At 40.9% G+C, this 16,501-nt stretch overlaps 1 protein-coding gene across 5 annotated transcripts in view; it reads left to right on the top strand.

The window, feature by feature from the left end:
• JADE2 (jade family PHD finger 2) overlaps nt 1-16,501 on the top strand; it is a 167,908-nt gene that overhangs the window by 143,385 nt on the left and 8,022 nt on the right. For 4 of the 5 annotated variants that reach the window (XM_038412220.2, XM_038412219.2, XM_043490808.1 and 1 more), the window contains one exon: nt 3,142-8,733. The exons of the other annotated variant lie outside the window; for it this stretch is intronic. In XM_038412220.2, the coding sequence (XP_038268148.1) occupies nt 3,142-4,028 (887 nt within the window). In that variant the 3' untranslated portion in view covers nt 4,029-8,733. Of the gene's footprint in view, nt 1-3,141; nt 8,734-16,501 lie in introns of those variants that run through there. 5 annotated transcript variants of the gene reach the window in all.

Raw genomic sequence — 16,501 nt, 5'->3', positions numbered from 1 at the left:
GTAAATATCAGAAACCAGACAATCATTACAACAGGGAGCTTTTCTTTAGAGACATTTTGCAGGAATATAGTCATCAGATCTCTCTATTTAACAGGGTGTTACCATAATACACAGTGAGCATTATAACTGCTCACATGAATGAGATCAGTTTTTAATGTAGAATCCTGGTGGGTTTCAGTCATAGCAATTAGAACAGGGACACATCTGTGGTATTAGGCTATCTTTTTTTTCTTCCCTCTGCCAGTGCAGAAGTGTCCCCTCCCATACATTTTAAAGGCACTTTAAAGGTAGTGGTGACTTCTACCACTTCTCTTGAGAGACTATTCCACACTCAGTCAAACCTCAGTACTAGGAAGTTTCAACCAAATTTTTCCCTCTTTTATTCTAGTTAGTCCTCTTTGTGCTATTCCAAATAATTCCTCTCCGGTATTCACTCCTTTCAAGTATGTGTAGAGGGCTGTAATTCCTGTGCCCTTCTGTCATCACTTAATCATGCACATTTAGCTGCTTTAAACATTCCTCATCAGTCAGTACCTCCAAGCCACAGATCGTTCTTGCTCCAGTTTTGCCAGTCTACCAGGTGTCCAGTGGGAAACTCCGTCTACAGCACCAATGGCAGGATATGAGTCAAGGCAAAAGAACTCTGTAGCATGGACTTTACTAGGCGTGATTTTGAAGATCAGTGGGTACATATTGCATAGACCTGATTTTTTACAGCACAGACAGTTATCACTAAGAAATTAAATAGCATAATCCAGTAATTGTCTCCAGCTGCAAATCCCGTTCTCCGTAAGGATTTACCAAATTCTTAGGATCAGATAACATTAGTCCAGTCTGTTACAGTAATATGAACATGAAAAGTAACAGTTTAAGAATAGGAGTGTCTACATGTTAATTCAGAGCTGCTGGGAATGGATTAAAACTGCTCTCTGTTTAGTGACATCACATATGATATAGACACTTTTATCACTGCCTGTCTTTAGAAATGTGGCTATATCATAAGTAAATACTCTTAACAACGGCAGACCAAATACTGAGGTTCTTACGCAGTCCTTAGCCCAAATTTCCACTGACTTCAATGAGAGTTTAACCTAAGGGAGGACTTTAGGGTTCAGCCCAACATTTGAAACCTCAAAGCCAATATGAAATGCTGTCAGCACTGTTCCTGTTTTGATGTGTGTGCAATGGCTGTACAACTGCATGTTAAAGTCAGCCTTTTTAAATTTGAGGAAGGTTTCTGTACTAATATTTGCTTAGTCGAAGCTCAGAAGGTACCTCTGCGAAAGCATCTGAGTCACAAGCAGTCAAAATGAATGATCCAAGGCAGGTTTTATTTGAGGAGGCTAACCCTGTATCTAATACAGAGCGGTTGACATATACTGCATAGTAAACCTTGAGTCTTACCTTATGGCTTAATGGGTTGCTTACCAGCATGACCAGTTGGTCCCTCCTTTATACTCTGCCCCATAGCAAGAGAACAAAGGGGCCACTGCAGTAAATTAATACTGAATACATCTACAAAATTTAAAGGAAATTTTTCTTCATGCAATATATAATCAACCTTCAAAATTCGCTGCCACAGATGGGAGAGTCAGCTAATATATGAAAAGAGGTCTCATTTTTATGACCATTAATAACTTTTATAGTTATAAGAAAAGGAGTACTTGTGGCATCTTAGAGACTAACAAATTTATTTGAGCATAAGCTGTAGCTCACGAAAGCTTATGCTCAAATAAATTTGTTAGTCTCTAAGGTGCCACAAGTACTCCTTTTCTTTTTGCGAATACAGACTAACACGGCTGCTACTCTGAAACTTTTTATAGATATGCAAGCTGTGGTTAGGAATATCTTACACATGCTTCAAGGTACACATGGAGCATCTGAAGGGGTCAGGCAGGAGTTTTTTCCCACTGTGTCCATCATTTCCACAAATGATGAGACTTCTCAGGGGGGATGGGATTTGACTTCTGAAGCACTGGATGCTAGCTAGTGACAGAGGCCAGATGATCTGAGCTGTGTGGAAAATTCTACTCATCCTATTATATATCTCGGATAGGTGGTATGCTCTTTGAGGCGAGGCCCATATCTTTGTGTCTGTGCTGTGAAACATACTTTGGTGCCCTCTAGAATTATAATTAATCATAAGCATGATCATCATTTTTCACTTATTCCGGTTCTGATAATGTTACATTCACACTGGTGTGATCCTAACCAGCTATCAGTGCCCACATAATTGAAGAAGAAAATTAGAATAACTGTCTAAGCAGCTAAAACATAGTATGTAGAACCAGTGATGTTGTTTGTGTTTTCCCAGCAAAGGGGAAGGCAAGAATCCAGCCAAAGACCTTCCTTACCTAACTACCCATATAAAGATTATGCCAGGAGGGTGTTTCTATCTCAGCCCCCATGTAAGTGTTCTGTCCTAGGGCTCTCATCTACCCAAAGCAGCAGCCTGGAGAAGTAGAATTCTCATAGCTGGATTCATCCAGCCCTTCGTCTCCTGCCCATTCTTCAGAATTTCCTGCATGTGTTAGCCCTTTAGCTGAAGGAACTGTAATAATCCTGTGTGGCCAGATACCAGGGTGCTTCAGTCCTATTCTCCCCTATCACCCAGCCTTCACAGTCTTCTCAGCCTTGCTGGTTAAAGCTATGTGTGTAGTTTGTCTTGAACATCATGTAAGCTGCCCTAACACAGTGTAGGTCTTTGTCTCCCTTCTAGTGGCTAGACCACACATAGAGGAATATGATTTGGCTGTTGGGCTGAGTCCTTTAGTTTATGCAGTCAAAGCTCATGCTTTTCGATCCAAACATCCCAGGTTCAGTCCTCATAGATGTCCGATATGGGGGCAATGTTATAAGTGGTGGACGGTGTAGGTCACTATCGTGTAAGGTATAAGAATACCCCCAAATTAACCATTATTACCTGAAGTAAAGTATGCTTGCCATTTACTCACACATTACATGCTGTATGGTGCATTACAGTAGATACTGGAGCCCCTCCATCTTTGCCGAATACCAAAGAATTGTTCCAGGTTCCTTACTGCAGTTTATAGTTTTGACACTACATTGGTGCCTCTTACAATCAAAGCACAAACTGAATGATTTTGACTTCTAAGATTGTTGTCCTTTTTATTTTTACAGGTTTGTCAACTTCCTTTCCCATAGATGGGACCTTCTTCAATAGCTGGTTGGCCCAGTCAGTTCAGATTACCACTGAGAACATGACAATGAGTGAGTGGTCCTTGAACAATGGCCACCATGAAGACAACACTCCAGGCCTTTCAGAGGAGCTTTTACAAGATGAAGAGACCTTGTTAAGTTTTATGATGGATCATTCCTTGAAGTCGCCATTCAAGCATAGTGATGCAACAAAGAAAGTTAAAAGCAAAATGAGAATGAACACTAAGAAAAAACTGTCAAGAAATGGCTTGAACACAATCTTCAAGAGTCACCAAGAGGAGGATTCCAATCAGTGGACTAACAACATGAATAATTTATCAGATGATACCACAAAGCCCTTCGCCCATGATGCAAGACCTAGCAAATCAGAAAAAGGAACGGCAAAATTTCACATGGACCGCAAAGGGGCCAGTGAAATAAAAAAGACAGCTAAGAAGGGATCTTCACATCCTGTTCCAAAAGCAAATGATTCTCATGCCTCATTGTGTCTGAGAAGCTCCTTAAGCAATGAGGGGGAGACAGTGAATTGTACTCAGTGTGAGTCCAGTTCTCTGACTGAAGTGCCTGACTCAGTAGGTAGTCCGAAAACGGTAGTGAGGTTCAAATTACCAAAGGAGAGCAGAGGGACTAGGAGGTCACAGATCCAGAAGCCTGACACTGTTAACGGGCCTCCAGTCAGTGAAAGGTCAAAGGTCATCTTGCATCATTTTGACAATGAGACTGATGGCTACTTTTCTGATGCAGAAATGAGCGACTCCGACATGGAATCCGGTAGTGGCAGAGTGCAACATAACCAGTTAGATTCAGGAAATGAGGATGTTGTCAGAATGAGTATTTTGGCATCGTAACTCCACCAGATTTACCAACTGTGACAGTTCTATGAAGCCTAAACCCAGTTACAACTGCCATGTTCAATTTTTGCCTGGTATCATAACAAAGGGGGTTTTTAATATGTATATATAGTTTAAAATTCAGCACTGTTGTCTTTCTCTTCTCTGTATGCCTGAGATACAGCTTAACCATCACCAACATAGATTACTGTACCAGTAGTTGTCCCTTCTTAGTTCACTTGCATATCCCAGTTAAAAGAAATGCAAGCATGCGCATTAAGGGACTTGTGCTTGCAGGCAATGAGCAAGACATCCTAGAACCTTAATAAAGAGGTTTAATTTTGCCAGTATTCGTTGTTTCTGCAGGGATGACAGTTTTATGGGCATTATTTAAAGACAGACAGATTTCATGCTCTGTCTGGGATTATTGCCCCTGTATGTCAGGGTATTGGGGTACTATGAGAGCCACCTACACACACACACAACTTACTGAAAAAGTCACTATCTGTATGTGTGTGTGTGTGCACAAGGAAGTAAAATAAGCGATACTAAAAATTTTTTTTTAAAAAAGCACAAAAAGCTTATTTGAAGAAAGCACTTATGGGCGGAGGAAAACAACATTCTGTTTATATTTTATTAAATCCTTTGTGTTTTTTCTCACCTTCCAGTTTGATCAGAATCCGTCCAGGGGCCAAGAACCAAGATTTAGCCCTGCCACTACATCTGTCAGAGATAGTCGGCAGCACTGTAAACAGTCATCAAAGGCTTTCAGTAGATAGAAGAGACACATATCTGTGTTAGAGCTGCAGCGCTATCTACAAATATTCCTCCTGAGTAGCTATGGTTATTTATTGATGTAATGTAAACCTTGGAGGTCCTTTGAACCCTGTAAGGTTATTTGAAAATTTTAAGTGATTTACTCAGGTTAATTGATTAGCCTTTACCAAAACATTTGGACCAAAATGGAGCAGGATGGAGAGGGGAAAAATTTCTTCAAAAACAGGAGGGTTGTAAAATATCAAATCAGTTTGGCAAAAGAGCTTATGCCAGCACGTCATCTTTAATGGTTGAAATTACATTCAGCTGTGCAGGGAGCTGTACATTCAAGCCCCGTGTGGGACTATTTTTAATCCTGGTTCCGTCCTGCCCTGCAACACCCACTCCCACTCGCTTCCACTATTATGGCAGTGGGTTCCCGGTCCCACTGCAGGGTTCTAAACTCGTCCTGTGCAGGGCTCTATTGTACATGTAAGCTCACCATGCACAACAGTGGACAATTGGCCCTCAGTCTAAATGCAGTGTCATATAGAGGAAATTAAATGATTTGCCTTTATCATTTTGTTGTTCTACTAAATACTGTAACTAAAACAATACATTTATCCCTCCCCATCCTTTTTTTTTTATTCTTTGAATCCTAGTTACAAGCTGTTGACTTGATGTAGGACGGTGATTCACAAAAGCTGACATTATAAATATTATAATAATTTAATGCATAAAATGTAAGCCTTAAATGTTGTTTAAAAGCCCATGTTACCTATGAGTCAGGCAAATTTCCATGTTTGCACTTAATTGCACCATTATTTCAGTTTTGGCTTCAAAGGTCACAGTTAAATCGTACTGCATGTTTTATTGGAGTGACCCCAGTGTGAGCTCAGGGAACCCAAAAAAAAAAAAAAGGAATTCACTGAAACTTTTTTCTGTTGTTGTTTTTTAAAAATAAAAAAAAAAAACCTGGGACACTTCTGAAACTGGTAAAACCCATCACTTTAAACAAAAAACCAGATGAATCAGTCAAATAATTTTGTGTATGCCAAAGAATATTTTGACAATAAAGCAGCACAGCCAGAAACCGGAAACTTGTCATTTGGAAACATTGGAAGTTATTTAGCAACAAAGGACTAGAGACACATTCATGACACAAAACTGAGATGCTAGCTTCCAAGCTTGCTGACGGGGTGCTTCCGTCACTGAGGCTGCATCCTGCTGTTTTGATTTCTGATGCTTTTTACTCATTTGATTCTGAGCTTTCTTTTAAATTCAGAGACTCCGAAAATTGACTATCTTGCCGTTTTAAAGTAAATCATCTTTACTGGCCTTCAAAAGTCCTTCTTATCAATTCTTATCAAATTATTATCAGATTGCAGTAAAATTAATAAAAGATTGGCTAATCCCAAAAAATCAACGCTAAAACCAAACATACCTGGGTGTTTTCCTCATTTGATAAATTTTATAAAAATTATTATCGAAAAATGGGAAAAAAAGGAACCACCTAAAAATGTTGTTATAAATTATCATAATTCACTGAGGTTGGAAACTAAAGTCTGCTCATTAATTAAGGCTCAGTATGTTCAGATAATGTTAAATACAGTAAGTAGGACTTAGTTTATCTTATCAGGCTTGCTAGCTTTAGCTACCGTATCCTAGTATAAGAGTCATAACAATAATCAATATGCTGCCTTTTAATGAATCTTGCTTCCGTGTGCTTCACTTCAACTATGGTAAAAAAACAGACACAAATCTCACCGTACACAGCTTCACTCATTATTTTCTGCATTCCTTGCTTGCTCAGTACAGGAGAGCAAAAGGGGATAGACTTTAAAGAACAACCAAACGCAAGTGGCACCATGTTTCTGTTGATTCCTATGCAGCACTGTGATACACTCCATTGTTACTGTGATCAGAAAGTAGTTCAAAACCAAAAACAAAAAAACAGTTCAAAACAGCCACAAGACTTTTGGCATTGTGATTTGTGATCAGGGAATAAAATTGCACACAGAGGGGCCAAATTTGGCCTGTTATGTAAAATAAGAGCAACAGAATGAGAGGAAACTAACAGAGAAGAGCTTATCAGAATTACTGGGAGAGAAGAATCCAGAAGAGTATTACCAGGCAGTGGCAGAACATGTATCTGTTATACACACACTATGAGAGCGCTCAGTACTGTACGTAGATGCTGAATCCATGGTCTTTTGGCTTGAGTTAACTATTGATATTTTTATAATTGCTGTGGGATTCATTTGAGTGAATTCTTTGATTTATTAGAACCAGTAATAATAATCCCTCAAGTGTCCTGGTTTAACAGAAGAGCCCTAGAGATAATTTGAGGACTAAGGCATGTTCCCAGCTGCACCCATATTGCACCATTGACGTCCATGTACAGGTACCCATACAGTATTCTACTCCATAAATGTCATGGAGCCCACACTAGACTTACAGAGGCTGTTTTGCTCAAGATGTCTTGGAAATCTCCAGACCTCCACTGGCCGCCTGCTACTGCTTCCAAAGGCATGAGAATTGACAGCAAGCTGGCTGGCTAACAAGGAAAGAGGTTGTCATGGAAGAGATGGTGGCTTCCAGCAGGGGAAAGGTAGGACAGAGGCATTCACTGTGGGCAAGAGGCCAGATCTAACCCAACCTCCAGTCAGGACCAAGGCCATTTCACGGCCATTCCAGTGACCCCACCAAAGCCCTGGAAACTTAGCTACTATATTCAGCCATTAGGCACCTGGTTCCTAAGAAACACTCCACATGCCCTTTGTTCCTATGCCCCTGCCACCTAGTTATTTCATAACAGAAATGTTAATAATTAAGGAAAGAAAAATGTACAAGGAAAATATTTTTGATGTATTGTAAATGTATTTTGAAATGATTAGAGAAAAGTATAATGGTTTATTTTATTAAACAAATGTTGTCTTTAAGATGCTATATAACTGCAGGAGTTGACATTTGCACTGTAAAAGGGACCTGTTTCCTTTGAAAAGCACCACCACACTTGTGGGTTAATGTGATGATGCACATAGACTCTGATCAACGCTCATTTCTAATTCATAGAGAACAACCCAAATTAGTGTTAAAGCATTGGTGCCCAGTGGAGTTTCCTGAAGACAATTCTGAGTTGACAAGTTCATTTTTCACCCCATATATTTTTGCCCTTATGGACTAGCTGTATTTGGGATATTTTGCACCTTTATTTATTTTTATTTTTAAATGTCTAATATTTGGATGACACTTTCCCTCAAAGCACAATAGAGAATTAGCCATTTCAACACAAGGGAGAGAGAACAGAAGCTTTCTCTCACTTTTTGTATTGTTAGTATTTTCGTGAACCTATCCTTGTGTTATCCACATCAGCCTAAGGAACTTCTCTGTCTATTGCCAGAGCAGTGTGTTAATTTTGGTTGTTCTTTAAGGAAATTCCCATGTACTTTGCTCCATTCCACACACGAAACAGACCCGCTTCACATCAGTTACAGGAAACGATATGAATGTCGCAGGAGGAGAAATCCTTCTGTTTTCTTTGTTTCAAAGAACGTGATGTGCCATTTGTTAATATAAAAGAGAAATATTGAAATATATTGAAAAGAGCAATTTTAAATTATTTTTGGCTTATGTTGCAATATTTATTTTCTTGTATTAGAAATTCCTTTGTAGAGAAAAAATGTATTTTTCATTAATGCAAAAACCTATTTCTCCTTTTTGTACATTTTCCATGTTAGTTAATCCTTAAAGCAATATAATGTATCAAACTTGTTCCGTGTGAGACTGTATTATGCATGCCGTTTGTGTTGCCTTGCAGTAGCTCTGTCTGCCATTCTTTTCATCATGTTTAGATTTAGTGTATGCTTTAATACACATTGGGACCATGGCCCATTGCTTATGAAAAAAAACTTTGCATTCCTCAATGTGTGGCAAATGCAGTCAATAAAGCAGTGTTTTATGTGTACGTTTTTGTTTGAGTATTATGTAGTCAACAGGTTCCAGTGTAGCAAATTCACCTTGGTATCAAAGGACTCATGTCTTTCAAGTGTCTCCCTACCTTAGTAAAGAGAAGGATTTGATTTGTACTACATCTATGACATTCATTTGTTTCTGTTAAGGTTAGTAAACTGTTAGTTCCCTAATAGTATAATATGTAACTGCCCAACACTTTCAATGAGCAATAGATTTCCATCACCCAACATAAGTTAACCATTACAGAGATCAATAGGAATGGCTTATTTGTCAGCTCTGTAATTGATTGCTCTGGGGAAGGAGTTGAAAAAAGGTTCTATCAATGTTTTAAGGTAGGGTGGGATCTCTTTGTATTCACTGTGAATGAACAGGGTATTCAAGGTCGCTGCTTTTCCTCTGGGGGTTTACATTCTGAGTGCTGACAATCTATCCCCTTTTGTGATTTTTTTTTCCATTGGCAACAATAAAATATTTTATTTACTATAGTGTCTTGCATACAAACATCTGCAAAGGATTTTGGGATATTATAGTAACAGAAGCAGGAGACAGTATCTAAGAGGCAGTGGAAAAGAGATGTCAGCTGAGATTTGAGAAGAGGCAGAGAATAGTGAGATGGGGGGAAAATGAGGAAACAGTTCTGACTGACAGGAGTTGCAGAGAAGAAGGTTCTCCAACCAAGGATAATGTCACACTCAGGGAACAATGTTTCAGAGTGGTAGCTGTGTCAGTCTGTATCAGCAAAAAAAACGAGGAGTACTTGTGGCATCTTAGAGACTAACAAATTTATCTGGGCATAAGCTTTTGTGGGCTAAAACCCACTTCATCGGATGCATGCAGTGGAAAATACAGTAGGAAGATATATATACACAGAGAACATGAAAAAATGGGTGTTGCCATACCAACTGTAATGAGACCAATCAATTAAGATGAGCTATTATCAGCAGGAGAAAAAAAAACTTTTGTAGTGTTAATCAGAATGGCCCATTTCAACCAGTTGACAAGAAGGTGTGAGTATATAGCTATAAAAACCAAGGCATAAAACTAAGAGAATTTATAAAATGATTTTCTCTTGCATTCCATTTGGGTTTCAAATAATAGTAATATGACAACTTCCAACAAGAAAAAAATGCTAAAATCACATAATTTGGATTTGTAGGACGTATTTGTCCTCAAACAAATGAGCCTCTACTGAGCTTATAAAAAAATTGCTTTAGTGAGGGTGAGAAAGTGACTGGTGCAAGAATTATTTTACATATATTTTTAAAATATATTTTTCATTTCTAATAAAACCTGCATCTATCATGAGGCACATACACAACACAGAAAACAATCATTGCAAACAAAATAATGGCAAAAATGGATCTCCGTTAATCACAGCCCCCACTCAGCTCATGCTATTATATGAGCCATGCTCCTTAGCACAGTGAGTAAAGGTGCTAACACTCACAATGCCCATTGACGTCTGCTGGGCTGTGGTAGCTGAGCACCTCTAAAAATTAGACCCCACCTGTCTTCTGCTGGGCTTTCCAAAACTGAGGCATCCAAAAGGAGTGAACACTTAAAATGTTGGTCATTCTAAATGGATGTGCTGCCATGACAGCAACAAGTTTGAGTTCTGGGAGACCAGTAGTCTAGAGCTAAAAGCCTCACCATACCACTAGTGAGTTCAAATCTTATCACATCCCAGCTGATCTCAATTATCAGTGTAGTACCTAGGAAAAGTGGTCTCAGAAATCTAGATCCTCCAAACCAGGTATGGCTTTGAGCAAAATCAAGACCTGTAACTGGACACCCGGGTAAGCTATGAAAAACAGGTGCAATATACTCCATATGTCTATCAATGCTATGTGTGTGCACAGCCATGTTCTGGCCAGCTATAGCTTCCACATGGAATTGCAATCATCTAGTCTACAGCCCACAAAGACATGGATAACTGACCTGATGGCCTTCTCTAAGAAGAAATATAACCTACCCACCAAATACAGGTGGATAAAGACACGCCTTGCCGGGACCTGGGAGTATCTCCATAGTGCAAAATATTGACCCCTGGATGGGCAAATTCTCATCAGCAGAGAGACAGACACCGATGCCGGTCAGACTCAGATCACAGTGATGGCTTGTAGGGCTGTTGTATAGGGAGATGATATTTAGGAACCACCATACTGAGGACAAAAAATGATTGTAATGTTCTGCCAGCCAGCACTGGAGGGCCCCACTGGCTGTAAACCAATATCCTTTAGACAAGTCTAAACTGAACCTGGTCAGACTAATGACACAGAACCAGTTTAGTTTGTTTCAAGATAGTTCTTTGACACACTGCACCAGCCAGTGGGGAGGAACACGTCAGCTCTCATAGGCAAAAGCAATTTTAAAAAAACAGTCTAACAGACTAATTTATAGCTTTGTACAGTGGTCCAATATAGTACCAGCATGGATTCATATTACTTAATTGGGATTATTCATATTACTCAACTGGGAGTGATATAAATGCAGTTATGATATAACAGTGTTACAAGGTGGCCATTTGTCAGCATAAAAATTTGCATCCCAGCATGGACTTGAAAAATGGCTTCATGTACTTCTGCATACCACTGGGATGTAAGAGTTCAGTTCTGAGACCCTGATTTGAAAGATGTAAACACCAAAGAGCTGCAAAGAATTGTATCATATGGAAAAGGGGGAGGGGAGTGGATTTGGGAGGGGCCTTAAGAAGTAATAGGACAAAGCTGTGTGGTGTATAGGAATTTGACTAGCATCCTAGTAAATAGTTTGTGAGCCCTCTTGTGGCCTCTCACGACTTCTGTTTCATAAGCCACCTGAATCCTGCCAAAGCAGCAGTGTATACATGGAGTTAGGCCTTGCATGTTATAGATGTTTAGTAAACACTACAGTTATTTCCATCCTTCTGCACTTGTGTGGTTCTTTCATATGAACCTATGTAGTGTAAAGAACAAAAGACACAAATGCAGCAAAGCAAAATATAGACTGATTGTCAGCAAAATGTCCAAATAGTAAGAGCTATTCAACTGCCAAATAGTCTTCCAAGGGAAGTGATGGAAGCCCTGTCACTTGGGCCACTGAAAATTAGATTCAACATAACCTTTAAGAAGATACTGTGGGGGACAGTCATACACTGAGCATAGGAGGACACTTCATTTAGTAGGTCTTCTCCATCCCCGATTTGTATGATACTTTGGACATTTGTTCCAACCCAATGAGAACGCAATCTATTAGTGCATGTGTAACTGCTAACCTTTTTACATGTTGAATGCACACCATGTATAAACCACTACCTTTTTATTCTACATTGTATTTAACAGATATTTCTTGTTGGAGGAGGCAGTATTTACTTAAACATTTTTAAAACTAACTTTACCACTTAACTGAAAATATGTCGCTGGGAATAAATGGTGGGTTTCAAACTGGGATCATGGCTTTATTGTCATCTGACTAAATGATCTAAATATTGTAAGTTGCTGTGGCTAGGTGCCAGGACCCTCCCTGGGAGAAGTCTAGACTCTGTTATCTTCTGTCCATTGAATATTATCTGTCACTTATCACTTTTTTTTCACCCCGTGTTAATTTCATATACATTTCTGCATTTGAAAAATGAACTGTCTGTGTTACCAGAGAGACCTTAAAGCCTAGTTAATAGATTTGTTTTGCTCAATTTATTGTCAAAATGATTTATTAAATAAATGGCAGTATGTTTTTTTCCTGTTCTGTCTTTAGCTAATGCATTGGATCATGAAGACAGAAGAAGGCTCTAATGCACGAAACTGTAGACCCAAATTTGGGCTTTTTTTGTTTGTTATGAAAATGTGGGGGAGGGTAAAGAGGGGAGACAGGAGTCCAAATCTAAAATACCACATTATTGTTTTTTTGTTAAAAGCAAAAGATCAGGTTATTGCAAAATAAGGATTTTATTACTTTACTATTTTATTGCTCACCATTGCCTGAGGCAGCTCTGTTATGAACTTTCAAACTCTATTGACTTTACAACAAGCCACTTGGCGTGCCATTGTGATACAATCTGTTAGCATCTAGCACCAACCCCTTTGTCTAGAGTCCTTTTACAATTATTTTTCTTTAATAAGTTTGTCACTTGTCCTATACAGGGGAATATTAAAGAATTAGATTTCATAACAAAAGGTTCAAGGATAGCCCATAAAGCTCCAAATGCTGGGTAACCAGTTTTAACTGCTTGCTTGCTTGCTTTCTGTTAGCAAAACTCTGAATAATGACACAATAATTCCTTGGAACTGATGGTCTAGTTTGCGCAGCAGCGTTTGCTGATCATTGTAATTGACCTGCCTGAAAGCATGTAAGGAAATATTGTCATTTGTATGGACCCTCCTCTCACCTGGCACCAGTACGAGCGAATCAATTGTTTGTTCAAATCACATTCTGGAAAAATTCAGTGGAGATAATCTTCCCACTGTCCAGCAAGAATTCAATTTGGCCAGATAAACTATATCTTGGTTCTAAATGTACAGTGCAGGTTCCTTATCTACACTAGTCTCCAACTGCAAAAATCACTGCTAGCCGCCAATAAATGTACCCAAATCATCTGTTGGTTCTAACCCATTTCCTGGGAACTGGAAATAGCTTTGCCAGGATTCACTGTGACAACTGAGGCCACCATTGTTGTGATTCCACATCATTTTGATAGTTTCACCTGCCTCATCTGAATGACCACAAGAAAAACTATCTCCTGTGGCTACTGAAAAGGATACACCCCACCACGCTGGAAACCAGAAACAGAAAGACAATTACAGGCAATTGACCCAAACACCGCAACCACTCTACTAGAGTCATTGAATTTAGCACGCCATCAAAGATAGATCAAGACATCAAGATGGATGAAGTTTTGGACTTTATTCACTGTAGCCATAAAGCTTAACTATTATTGCATCAACTTGGGGCTGAAAGCCCAGTGAAACATTGAAACCCTGCAGTCTCAACTGATGCAATTGTAAGAACATTTATGAACGCAAAAGCACCAGGGGACGAGTCTATTAAGTGCAAAGTGCACAGTCAGCTCACTACCCATCTCATCCTGCCTATCACTGCCTTTCACTGTTTACTTAGTTTTTCTAAGCCTTCTAGTATTTTGGTTGCTCTTCTCTGGATTCTTTCCAATTTGTTGAAATCTTTCCTAAAATCTGGTGCCCATAATTGGGCACAGTACTCCCGTGCTAAGTAGAGTGGGACAATTACCTCTGATGTCTTACATATGACACTCCTGTTAATACAGCCCAGAATTAGCCTTTTTTTGCAACAGCATCACACTTTTGACTCATATTCAATTTGAGCTCCACTATAACCCCCAGCACCTTTTCAGCAGTCCCACCACCTAGTCAGTTATTCCCTATTTTGTAGCTGTGCATTTGGTTCTTCTTCGAGTGCTTGCTCATGTTGATTCCATTCTAAGTGTGTGCACACGCCAGGGTCAGTCGGCAGACTCAGGCCTCAACGGCTCCGCTCTGGACGCAAAAGGGGCAATGGTTGGAGTCTGACCAGGAGTTCAGTCCTTCACCAAGGAGAAGTGATTTGCTGTCGATGCGCAAAACCAGCTTAGCACCTGCAGTGACGGCATGGCAGCAGGGACAGTGGCCCGCTCAATACTAGAACCCATGGGGCATGCCCATGATGCTGGTCCCATATTCCTACCAGTCCTCCCTGCCTGCCTCGGACAAACTGCCCCTGGCACTGCCGGCACTGGAGTGGGAACACCGTACTGAATCTGACATGGGGGCAGCACATCGGACTCCAGCACCCAAGGAGCCGTCCCCACAGAAGGAAGGGGAACCCACTTCTCCCCTGGCAGTGCACTTGTTGTCATCTCCAGACAAAGTGATAACAGGTCACTCCCAAACGGGCAGCCCCCCCATCGACTTCAAGGAGCACCAGGCCCTCCTTAAGAGGGTGGCTACCAACTTGAATTTAAAAACTGAGGAAGTCACAGAGGAGTCCAACAACCTAACATTATAGCCTTCTTTACCCTGGCCCAAGGCTGTGCTGTCCATCCACCCAGGGGTCCTTAAGATTGTCAAATTGCTGTGGCAGCCCCCCTCTTCCATTCTGCCTACTTCTAAGAAGGCAGAAAAGAAGTATCTCATCCCGGCGAAAGGGTTCAAATGTCTGTAAACACACCCGCCAGCCATGTCACTGGTCGTGTCCACTGTTAATGAAAGGGACAGGCAGGGCCAAGTCAGTGGCATGCCAAAAAGCAAAGAGGCCAAGAGACTGGACTTATTTGGCAGAAAGATGTAGTCAACGGCAAGCCTGCAATTTTGGGTATCTAACCCCCAGGCCCTGTTTGGCAGGTACAATTTTAATCTGTGGGACTCCCTTAGCAAATTCAAGAAGGCCCTCCCACAGGACCGAGCCCAGGAGTTCACTGCTTTAGTGGATGAAGGCACAGGGGGGCCCTTCAAATGGTCTGGGACACTGCTGACTCTGTGGCCAGGAGGCACAGCTCCTGGCTGCAGTCTTATCCAGGTTATCCCAGGAGATGCAAGCCACAATACAGGACCTCCCATTTGAGGGGGCGGGACTCTTCTCTGAGCTCACTGACTCGAGACTCCATGGCCTTAAAGACTTCCAGGCTACCCTCCACTCCTTGGGCCTCCCTCCTCCTCAGCAAGCCAGGAAGCCATTCCATCCTCCACCTCCAAAGTCTAGGTTCTGGGGGACTCCCCGGCTGGGTACCTACAGGAAAAAAGATAGAGACAAGGGGGTCTAAGCAACACCCTCACCTTCCCATTCATCTGTTCAGCCTGGCCCTTCCAAGGAGGCCAGAAGCAGTCATTTTGAGGTTGTGCTAGAGGAGGTCACCTCCCAGGATCCACCCTCACACTCTTTTCTCTACCACTTCTGCCCCTTCCGGTTGCCCTGGTCTCAGCTGACCTCGGGCCATTGGGTGCTTGAAGTAACAGCGTCAGGTTACACCCTGCAGTTCGTTTGTAACTGTTGTTCTTTGAGATGTGTTGCTCATTACCCACCCTCCGACCCCCCTGTTGGAGTTGCTGGCAAGAAGGAACTGAGAGGGCATAGGGTCGGCAGCACCTAATATACCAAGGCACAAGGGGGCGACGGTGGACCCTAGGGATACCGCTAAGGCAAAAATCTCTGTGCACGCGGGGCGGGCACACACCTAGAATGGAATGGAGGTGAGCAACACAGCTTGAAGAACAACAGTTACAAAAAGGTAACCATTTTTTCCCCTTCCTAAGTGAAGTACTTTTCACTTGTCTTTATTGACTGTCATCTTGTTGAATTCAGACTAAGTCACCAATTTGTCAAGGTCATTTTGAATTCTAATCTTCTCCTCCAGAGTGCTAGCATAAGCATACACTCCACTCCATTGTTTAAGTCATTGACGAAAATATTGAAGAGTCCTGGACCCAGGACAGAACCCTGCAGGAACCCACTATACATGTCCCCCCAGTTTGACAGCAAACTATTGATAACTACTCTTTATGTCAGGTTTCAGAGTAGCAGCCGTGTTAGTCTGTATTCGCAAAAAGAAAATGAGTACTTGTGGCACCTTAGAGACTAACAAATTTATTTGAGCATAAGCTTTTGTGAGCTACAGTAATGCATCCAATGAAGTGAGCTGTAGCTCACAAAAGCTTATGCTCAAATAAATTTGTTAGTCTCTAAGGTGCCACAAGTACTCCTTTTCTTTTTACTCTTTATGTGCGGTCTTTCAACCAGTTTTGTACTCAGCCTCATGTAATTTCAACTCAACCGCA

Source organism: Dermochelys coriacea, chromosome 8 (genome assembly GCF_009764565.3).
Source record: "Dermochelys coriacea isolate rDerCor1 chromosome 8, rDerCor1.pri.v4, whole genome shotgun sequence".
Lineage (NCBI taxonomy): Eukaryota > Metazoa > Chordata > Testudines > Dermochelyidae > Dermochelys > Dermochelys coriacea.
Note: the sequence above shows the minus strand (reverse complement) of the source record. Positions and strands in the feature narration are given on the sequence as shown.